Source organism: Aquila chrysaetos, chromosome 15 (genome assembly GCF_900496995.4).
Source record: "Aquila chrysaetos chrysaetos chromosome 15, bAquChr1.4, whole genome shotgun sequence".
NCBI classification, from domain to species: Eukaryota; Metazoa; Chordata; class Aves; order Accipitriformes; family Accipitridae; genus Aquila; species Aquila chrysaetos.
Genome location: NC_044018.1, coordinates 3,532,906 through 3,543,632, shown reverse-complemented (window position 1 = coordinate 3,543,632; position 10,727 = coordinate 3,532,906). Strand labels below are relative to the sequence as shown.

The 10,727-nt window shown below is 48.8% G+C and overlaps 1 protein-coding gene across 1 annotated transcript; it reads left to right on the top strand.

Moving 5' to 3' along the window:
* Window positions 1-501: 501 nt before the first annotated feature.
* Window positions 502-1,850, top strand: LOC115351337 (cygnin). Its single transcript, XM_030037969.1, has 2 exons — window positions 502-559; window positions 1,717-1,850. The coding sequence occupies exons 1-2, from the start codon at window positions 502-504 to the stop codon at window positions 1,848-1,850; spliced, it is 192 nt and encodes a 63-aa protein (XP_029893829.1).
* The last annotated feature ends 8,877 nt before the right edge of the window (window positions 1,851-10,727 follow it).

Genomic DNA, 10,727 nt, shown 5'->3' with positions numbered 1-10,727 from the left:
ATCGGTGCATCGTGGCCACAACTCAGCCCTATTGCATTCAGTTGCATCTCTGCCAGATGTTGGGAAAGGCCTGAAACCTTGTGATACTGATCTTGTTCTCCCCTCATCATTATACCTGCAGATCTCTATCAGTTCCCTCTGACCCATCAGCCTGGTCCTAACAACTCTGCTGTTGACAGCCCCTATTCGTTTCTGCTCTCATCAAGGCCAGTCTGCTGAAGTCGTATCTGATGTTGGGTAGCCAGATCTGGGGGAAGGAGGTGGCTGCCAGCACACTTGGGTGCCCGTGGGAAATTCTGGGGCTCGTGCCACGACTGCACATCCAGCCACAAATAGCATGACTTGGGTGAATTCCCGTGTCTCCCCGGCATCCTCCCCTCTGCGGGGAAACACTCTATAAAAACTGGCAGCCGCAGCCTCCCTGTATACCACCTCCTCCCTTCGAGCTCACCCCGAGACTTCTCTCTCCAGCCTTCCTGAGATCCCAGCTCAACTCCAGCCATGAGGTTCCTCTACCTTGTCTTTGCTGTCTTCCTACTGGTCTCCCTGGCCACTCCAGGTAAGATGGAAAATCGGGTGAGATGGGCTGATACTAGCTGGGATTCTTTTAAAATAACTTCAGCTCTGGTCAATATAGTTATTACCATCTGAGGTGACTACTATAACCTGGCCAGGTACTTTAATGACTTCTTTCAAGGGACCATGAAATAAGGACTACCTCAGAGAGATTTGTGCAGGAATAACTGAGCTTAAAACTTCAGTATCCAGTTTGGGAGAGAGCCCAGGCCAGACAATTGCCAAACTGGAGTCTGGATGTGGCCGCTTCTCTTGGGGGCTCAGAGAGTTTCATAGTATCAGAGGGGACTTTTCTGTGCCACTCGATTTCTGTGTCAAGGAACAGTCCTGGGCACATTTGATTTGCTGATGTGACATAGCAATTGCTGCTAATGCCTGTTTCTGAGACTCCAGAGCTTTCTGGTCCCGTTACAGGAGTTGAAAGGGGATTCTGGGCTGAGATCTCCCAGACAGGCATTAGAGACTCCCTTCAGATATCAGTTCTCATCCACCTGGGCCAAGTCTTTCAGCTGGCCCACATTTAACCACCACGGTGAATATTTGGTGCAAGGCTGGTGTGGGGACAATTTCAAGACCTTTGCAGCATCCTTTCAGCCTTTTCTGAGTAAGAGGGCAATTTTTAGAAGCATGATATAAGTACAGGGACCTGAGTGGACAGCTAAGTTTTTAAATAAGCTTCATGTGGCTTTTGCTGTTTTGCTCTGAGAACACTGATCCTATCCCTTAAGGAGAGGTACAAGACAATGTGCACAGATGAGCATCTTTATGAACTTGCACAGATGAGCATCTTTATGAACTTTGGTTTTGGGGTGTCTCTCAATGCGGGCAAGGAATCTGCTCTCCTCGGGAGCATCTCTTTCCCAGACCGCGCCTGTGTCATCAACTGGCCCTGTAGTCACCGGCCGGGGGGAAAGGGAGTTTCTCAGACTTGTGCTCTTCAAGGTCCCCCCCTGCTTTGGGGCTGGGCTTGGGCAGGAGCGGTGGACGTGCGGGAGGATGGAGCAGGACCTCCCCGCAAGCAGGGTCTCGTCCTTCGGACCACTGCCCCGCTTGTCCCTGGAGGTGACGGGAGGGCATGGCGGGGGGGCCCAGAGGCACCTATCCTGACCCAACCCCTCTCCCTCTGTCTGTCCCTTGCAGGCTACGGGCAGATAAGGAAGCACTGCCCCAAGGTGGGGTACTGCTCCAGCAAGTGCGGCAAGGCGGACGTGTGGTCCTTCTCCTCCGACTGCAAGTACTACTGCTGCGTCCCCCCCGGCTGGAAGGGGAAATAGGAGCCGAAGAGGACGCACCTGGGGAAGAGGAGGCACCGCGGTGGCTTCGGGAGCAGCTTCTTAACTCTCTAACCCGATTGCCATCCCCCCCTCTCGATAATTAAAAAGAGAAAAAAAGGCGATGTAACTCTGGTGTGTGTAGTGTGGTTACTTGCATCCCCATGAGCCCATTCTCCAAGCCCAGCCCAAAAGGCCCATTAGCACTAAAAGCACCTGATCGTCCAGTGACAACAAGCTGCAGAGCTACCAGTGGTCTTATGGGGTAGAGATTTTGGAAGAAAACATATAATTTGCCCTCTTGCCTCCTCTATAGCCCTGAACACAACCCTCTGGAGACAAGAGAGTATTTTTCAATTCCTTACTGCTTTTTCAGGGTACAGGTTATCTGCAGATGTCTTAAAAAATGTGGGTAGCCCAGCAATGTCTCCTCTAAGCATAGGACAGCCCTCTTTCCATGAAAATTTCAGCAAATCCACAGAGGTGGGCAACAGAGAAGCAAATAAGCCCTCACAGACCTCGTTCTCTTTGTGCCAAAGTCCCAAGACTGCTCAGTCAGTGCTTCTCTCTTGTTTGCAGATCAATACCATACTTAGGGTTCGGTTTCTGCTCTCCCTAGCTTGAACTGGGTGTAGTGGAGCATAAAAAAGTATGGAGAAGAGCCATGAAGGTGATCAAAGGTGTGTGAAACCTCTGTAGCAGGAGCAGTCATGCACCTCTGCACAGACAAACTGTTTGGACTCTCACCACTGGATTGGCAGTCTCCGACTTTTACACCTGTCTAGGAGAGACAACACGGGTTTTAGGCTTCTCAGTAAGAAATCTAACTTTTTCCACAACATGGCTTTAGGTGTGAAGGAATGGCTATAGTATAAGTATGTGGATGTAATCAAGGAATAAAAGTCTGTAGTGGGTTGACCCTGGCTGGATGCCAAATGTCCATCAAGTTGCTCTATCACTCCCCATCCTCAGGTGGGCAGGGGAACAAAAGATGGTGAAAGGCTCATGGGTCGAGATAAGGCCAGGGAGATCACTCGGCAGTTACCATCACAGGCAAAACAAACTCGAATTGGGGAAATTAATTTTAGTGCATACCAAAGTCAGGGTAGGATAATGAAAAATGAAAACAAATCTTAAAATACCTCCCACCTCCTTCTTCCAAGGCTCAACTCCACTCCCAAATTCTCTCCCTCCTCCCCTCCAGCAGCGCAGGAGGATGGGGAATGGGGTTTGGGGTCAGTTCATCCCACGTTGTCTCTGCCTCTCCTTCCTCCTCAGGGGGAGGACTCGTCACTCTTCCCCTGCTCCGGCGTGGGGTCCTCCCTGGGCTGCAGGTGGAGATCTGCTCCACCGTGGACCTCCCTGTGCTGCAGGGGGACAGCCTGCCTCACCATGGTCTTCCCCACGGGCTGCGGGGGAATCTCTGCTCCGGCGCCTGGAGCATCTCCTCCCCTCCTTCTGCACCGACCTGGGGGGCTGCAGGGCTGGGGCTCTCACACATCCTTACTCCACTCTCTGGCTGCAGTTTCTGTGCCACAGCAACTCTTTTTCCCTTCTTAAATACGATCTCCCACCGTCACTGATAGACTTGGCCTTGGCCAGCGGTGGGTCCGTCTTGGAGCCGGCTGGCATTGGCTTTGTCGGACACGGGGGAAGCTTCTGGCAGCTTCTCACAGAAGCCACCCTCATAGCCCCTCTGCTACCAAAACCTTGCCAAGCAAACCCAGTTCAGAGTCCAACAGTGAAACAGCTTCTGGAAGGAAAATCTGTTACAACCAGCTCTGCTCTCACTTGTCTAAGGAGAGGTCTATATGACATTACCCACCAGCAGTGGCCGTTTGGGGGTTCATTGGATGGTATTTTTCCAGGAGGAATTTGTTCTGAGTTAATGGCACGCATCACTGAACTATTTAATGGATACAGTGGTTGTTGTTATTAGTAGAGGACTCAAGGACCAGAAGAGCTGTAGTGATCATTTCCCTTTGAGAGAGAGGCCAGCTAGAGGGATACGCTGGGAAAATTTGGGACAGAGTAACCCTTCTTCTGCCTTACCTTCTCCTCTGCTTCTCTTCTGCTTTCTTTGTAATGCAATGGACATACTCAGTGTGGAAAGGAGAACAACTGCAAGTGGACCAGAGGGACTGGGATCTGCTCAGCATCTTAGAGCTGTGCCACCCAAGTTGGATGAGAAGGACAGAGTGGAAAGGTTAGAGTATCCCCCTTGGTCCCAGTCCTCTCATGTCTTTGTCCACCTGGCACTCTCTGGGTGAGACTGAAATGCAGATTAGGGAGAGCTAAACAAGGTGTTTACACAGAAGGACCTGCAGCCATGCTAGCGCTTGATTGAGTTGCCTAAATGAAGATGTCTAGTGCCATGTGAGGCACCAATGAGTGCCTGGGACATTTATATGTGGCTGGCAAGTATGATATGGGAGCTATGGGAGACCATTACCCTCTAGAGACACAGCTGGAGAGTAGGTGGAACATCTCAAATATGCACCTGAGATGTCTGAGTCACTGGGAACAGTCAGTCCAGTCAATAGTGTTGCGATCATCTAGAGCACGGTTCAACTCACCCTAAATAAAAACCTCCAGGCTGGTAAGTTGAGTGAATCTCCCAGCTCCATGGATTATATTGAGTAGATTTCCATTGACTGTCAAAGGAGTGTAGACATCCAGAACAAAAGGAGACACCCATATAAGAAATAAAAATACTGGTGTACTCATCTCTAAATTGATCCCACTCAGAGTGGACAGATGTAGAGTGAGTGCTTCTGCAGTTTTTGCTCTCCAGGGCAGATAGCCCCAGCCTGCTCTCAGGCAGTTCTGGAGGGAAAGGTGCAGCGCACTGCCGATATTGTTCAGTCTGAAACATTCACTCATTGCCAGGGAACACAACCTACAGTATCTCTGCTTGGGTTCAGTTTCTTCTTGGACTGGAGGTGCTGTGGTAGTTATTTCTTTGCTTCTCCTCAAGGGAGAAGGAAATGAGGGAAGAAACACATCAATCACAAGCTGATGTAAATGTAAATGCTAGGACTTCTTCCCAGCTTGTGGTGAAGGAGACTTTAGGTGGGCAACAGAGGCATATGCTACTTGCTGCTATTCTTTGGTCACCTCTGCACTTAGTGCTTTGCAATATTCTGTTCATTTATGTTTACAAAGTCCAACACTCAGAGACTGGCACTGAGTTGCTATTTATCCTATCTGCAGAAAGTGCCATCCAAATCTCTTGGATATGGTTGATGTAGGAGAGTAGGAGAAACTTGGGAAATTTCAGGAGGTCTCAAATGGTGCTGTTTGTGTTCAGGCAACTGAATTTAGCCCCAGATGATTAACTTAGACTGGTGACCTCACCTTCAGACAGCCAGGGTCTTTTTGCAGGAAAGACATTTCAACTCTGTAACAACTTGCAAGTCCATTGCCACAGCACTTTGGATTCTAGTAGAGGGTCTAGGTCTTGACATACGGTTGGGAATGCACACGGTGGCATTGGCCAGTGTATTACCAGTCCTCTCAGGTCTCTATTTTGGAAGAGAAGAAGAAGGGGTCTCAAACTTGCTGCTGTAACACAATCCACCACAACCATTCCTACAAGCCAACACCAAGTCTCCTGACCAGGGACTAATAGTCCCAATTGTCTGTGCTAAAAGCTTTGGCAGCCAGATTGAGAGGACTCCAGCTCCCAGGGGAGAGACGCCTGCACAGGCCACATGAGATGCCTTCAAAAAGCCAGTGACAAACGGGCACAGAGTGGACGTCTCATTGTCAGAGGGCCACTGGGTTGGAGTGACATAATATCCCGCTAAGCAGCAAACAATTTGTCCTTGGGCAACAGTGAAGTCACGCTCCTCCTTAACACTGTCCTCTCTGTCAAGAAATGTCTATAAATATCAGGATCTCCAGCCTTTTTCTTAGCAACTGATTCAAGACCTCTCTGCAAGGCTGCATCCCAGACCTGCTGTGATCCCGGTGGACACCCAGTCATGAGGATCATCTATGTTGTGTTTGCTGTTTTTCTAATGGCCTTGATGGCCACCCCAGGTAAGGTGGCAAATTATGTGGAGCAGAAATGAGAGAGAATAGAGAACCATAAAGGAATTAAGGTTAAAAAAAGACTTTTCCAGGAAAGTAGGTGCGGGTGGTGGGTCTTGTATCGAGATTTTGGTTGGGTTCGGCTCATGAGACTTTTGGAGTGGAGTTCAGCTCCAGAATCGCACCATCCTAGATTTAGACACCCACCATCTGGGGGTCTCCATGTGAACTGCGTCCCATCGTGGTCATTGGTCACTAGTCGATGAGTCAGAGCAATTCAGTTCATCTCAAGCTAAATACCCAGGGTGTGACTATACTGATAAATTCAGCAGCGCCAGGACTGAGCTCTCAGCTTGACATATGAACTAAGTCATCCACACCATTTAATTGACAGCACTGTCACTGGCTCAGTTTTGCTCTTGGCCAAATAGCATGGACTCAAACCATTCCTGAGACAAGTACTGACAGTGACCAGGGTCCATTCCCAAGTATCAGTGTGGATGTGGACACTTTGTTTTAAGGAGAGAGTTTACTGTGTGGTGGTGGGATTTCTGTGCTGTTAACCATGATGAATTAGTCGATGCTGACGTAGCTCTCTTTCTTTTTTTCTGCAGGCAAAAGCCAGTCAAAAAAGTGCTGCGGTGGGTGTTGTTCCAGGACATGCGCTAAAGGAGAGAAGGAGGAGCACACTGAAAACTGCAGGAGGATGTACTGCTGCCTGACGCACAGGAAAAAGAAGTAGAGCAGAGATTTTCGGTGCTGAGAGGAGGAGGGAAACAGTCATGTTTGCATTAGTTTCTTCTTGTTTGATGGAAATGGAGTTTGCTTCTCATTAAAAAAGACCAGTTCTCACCCTGAAGTGTGCTGTGTGGTTCATTGTCTTCCAAAAAGTTGGATCAGGAAACATCTAGTGAGTCTTGCCAGATAAGTTCATGGTTATGGAGATGATATGGTCAAATGCAGATGCTGAACTTTCTCATACCAGCCTCAACACAACAGGAGTTATAAGTGAGTTTCTTAGTAGTCTGTTCATGTGAGGTTGTGCCTTTGTGTGATTCAAATCCTGCAGGGATGCCTAGAAGCAGAGACGGTGGGGTGGTATCAGAGAGAAATCCACTGTATTCCCCATCAGTGTCCTCCAGAGGTCCATCCCACACTTGGACTGAGATGATCTATCAGCAATGACCATCACCAAGGCTTTGCATATTCACTATATCCATCCCCAAACATGCCCATATTTATAGCTCTGAGTCATGTCCTCTAAGCTCAGACTTGCTCGCTGCCCGAGCTGTGGTACCAGCCAGCAGACCCCAGCAAGTCCCACAAAACCACTGGGCGATATTCTCTGAGAGGTTAGCCAGCACTGCCTGAAAGCTGCGATCACCGAGGTGTGCAGCACACTGCAAACACCATCTTTGCTTTGTAGGACCAGAGACCCCTATACAGGTTTTCATTACCTCTTCTTCTGGTCCAGATAATCTGAACCAGCAGCCCAGACATAATGCTATGAAGGTGATGGTTTCAGTTTCCAAAGCCCTTTTGGATTTCTTCAGAAGATGCCTTTGACATATAAGTAACCTTACAGGCCTCTGGGATGTCCTAGCTCCAACCCTCACCCCCCTGCACTGCCCAGACATTGAAAACCAATTCTCTAAAGCATTTGCATCCCATAATGTGGATGTTTTCTCCCATTCTTCCCCCACTGTTTGTCCGGAGGGAGCTCAGAGCCTACTCGTTCAAAACAAGAGTCATGTGAAGGGACAAAATCCCTGCTAAAGCCTCAGTTTGGACTGTGGTAGGGCCTTGGTCCTGGAGTCAATATTTCATGAGCAAAGCTCTCACTGACTTAAATGGTGCAAGATGAGGACTGGGATGAGAGGGGTAACACAGTAACGACCATTGCTTTGTGAGCAGCTCTGTGCTGCAGAGGCACTTTGTAAACACAGGTTCCTCTGGACTGAGTAGCTGGAGAATGAAGCAGGAGGAGAGAGACACAATCTGTCACGTCTCAGATAACAGGCTGGACCTAGCTAGGGCTGGTGCAGCCTAAAAATTGTGCTGTGGCTTCTGAATCTGCAAATTGCCACCAGCAATTGAGTATTGTCCCCAGATGGACTTAGTTTTTTCCCTTCGGCAGTCTTGTGTTATCATCCCCTGTTTTCTCCAAAACAGGGTAACTCTCTCAATGAGTTTGCAATGAGTTTGGGTAGATAGCCCATGGCATCCATGCTGAGACACGAGGAGACTCTTCCCAAGGAGATGGCATGGGGAACTTGCCCTCCAACTGCTCATTCTCGGCCAAGGCAGAACCTCTTAGCATCACGGGGTCCACTTGAAGGAGAAAAATCTGGTGAATGTGAAAGCGATCCCACTGGTGAGAGCAGAGCTGCAGCCACTGACAGCAGCAGAGCCCCACATTGTGTAACGCAGAGCTTAGGAAATATAAGGAATAGTCAGGGAAATATGTCCTAAACCCCAGAAATTGTCCACTTGGAAAAATTTTGGAGGGTCTCACCATGGGTTAGGCATGGTTACCAAGATGCTAAATAACAGCCCTGAGGCACTTGCCTTCCTGACACTCATTTATATCTCACCGTGCTGAACAAATGCTACCAGGAATGTGCAGGGAATGCAACGGCTCGAACCCGCCTCCGGCAAGGCACATCTGTGTCTGTTTCTGCACAAGCCAGGCGTCCTCTGCAGCGTCTTGCAGCTTCTCCCTCCCACATCAAAGCACATTCCCTCTGACTTATCTGGCCTCACTGCTACGGGACAGTGCTGGATGAACCAGGCAGTCCTCCGCACGGCCTTTTACCTGCCCCTTTTTGTCCTGTGTTTTTATTTAAACAAGAATTTAAAATGCCCAGACATGAAAGAAAACATTTTGCCTGATCTCAAAGGAATCTTTTCTTCTTTCTTTTTTTGGACAAACGGAAAAGGCAAAAATTTCATTTCTTTTTAGTTCAAAGTCAATTTTCTTTCAATTCTTGGGACTTGCCAATGAACCAGAAAATCCACTGCGTGCCCCTCTCCGGTTTGGAGAACAGGGCACGCACCGGTGCTGCAGTGGGAAGCAGAGCACACAAGCTAGACGAGAAGGAAATATCCAGGGCTCTTCTTTGTTGACCATTTTCTTGGAAGACAAAGCATAAAAGAACCCACATGAGCTTCATGCGTTGCTGACCCTAGCTCCTATTCATCACTGTGATTTTCTCTCCTTTTCTAGCAATGCCTCCAGGAGGGGCACTTAGAAATCCCTGCTGCAGGGTACCGTGGATGCTGAGACTTCACCTTGGTCCAAAGAGAGACTGGGTGGGTTTCCTGGAGAGGAATTCACTGTGATTCAGGGTAGTGCCTTCTGCAGATGTTTGAGGCGAATTTTTCCTTTCACTCCCATCAATGTCCTCAGCTGTGGACTCTGTTGTCACCTCCTACAAGGCACAGGTGAGTTATCCTAAGCACAGGGGGGAAAGGGCTCCCCCATCTCTCTTTGAGGGGAAGAAAATTATGGTTTTACTCAGCTTTAACGTACAGCAAAGGGAAAGGATTTAAAAACTCAAAATAAAAATGGATGACTGCAGTTTTATCTGAGAAAAACACTTCAGCAGAACCCAAATCTTTTCCCTTCCCCAGCTGTCCTCCACCAAACCCAATTTCACCTTGTGGGATATTTATTTAAAGAGATCATTTTCTTTCTATGGAAAAATACGTATGGAAAAATGTCAGTAATACTGCTATCACATTGCCATTTTGCTCTTGCCCTCATTTCTTCCCCATCTGCATTCCTGGGGCTGTAGCGAGATCCTTTTGGAGGGGCAGGAATATCGACCCAGAGTGCTGGGAGTGGGACCGATGCCTGCTGCTTGTGCATTGCCCAGCCTGCTGGTTCCTGCTTCCAGCGTGCCTTGTGGAAACACAAAATACACTGCGAATAATGACAATTTCATCTTTTAGTGACATTGGAGTCACCAGGGGTCAACAGAGCCTATTGCAGGTCTAACTTGGATGCAGGTATTAGTGATGCACTTCTCTCCTTGTCTAAGATGTGCCAGTTCACTTTGCTGTTTGAAAATACCTAAGGATGCTCATAAAGACAATTTCCAGCCCACCCAGTGTTGCTGCAAAGCACCCTGGCAGGATTCCCCAAGTGTCCTGACCACCACACAGGCCAAGTGCTGCAGCCAACCACAGTCAGTGCTTATTTCTAGGGTTTTCATTATTCCCTTTGCTGCAGTTATTGCTTTTATCGCTGCGGGAGCTCTTTGAAATGATCCCCACCCCTGTGCCCTTGTTACACTAGATGCTGGGCAGTCAGGGAGCAGAAGACAGTAGATGTCACCAGGAGCTGAAGACCTACAATCTTCATCACTGAAGCCAGCTCAGCAGAAAACCAATGATTTTACTTCCAAAAGTTATACTTTACCTGCGGAAGCTTAAGCCCACAGCTGCCTGTTTGCAGGAGAGAAATGCTCCCTGGTTACTCGGCAGAGACATCTCCTGTCTGGCAGGGAGGCTGCACGGCCAGGTGAGGACAACAGGAGAGCTGCCCACCGGTGAGGAACGGGGATGGCGGAGGGATGGGGGATTGCTCACACACCACTCATCGGACACGGCCAGGTAGTGCCAGTTGGCCTCAGGGCCAGAAAACAGGTCCCAGCACTGTTTAATTGACTGGAAAAGATGTCTCCAGTGTGTCCAAGGCCACAGGAGCAGAGCCAGAAATATGCTGCATGACTTATTTCTCTCGGACCAGTGAACTCGGAGAAACAGAAGTGGGGGAAATAGAGCTGAGGATGTTGGTCTGTATTTGGGTCTGTCTGTAGATTTCCACAGGCTGCAAACACA

Coding starts and splice junctions, on each gene's coding strand:
- LOC115351337 (XM_030037969.1), top strand. CDS start 502: ATGAGGTTCCTCTACCTTGTCTTTGCTGTCTTCCTACTGGTCTCCCTG. Junction 560..1,716: donor GGTCTCCCTGGCCACTCCAG/GTAAGATGGAAA, acceptor TGTCCCTTGCAG/GCTACGGGCAGATAAGGAAG.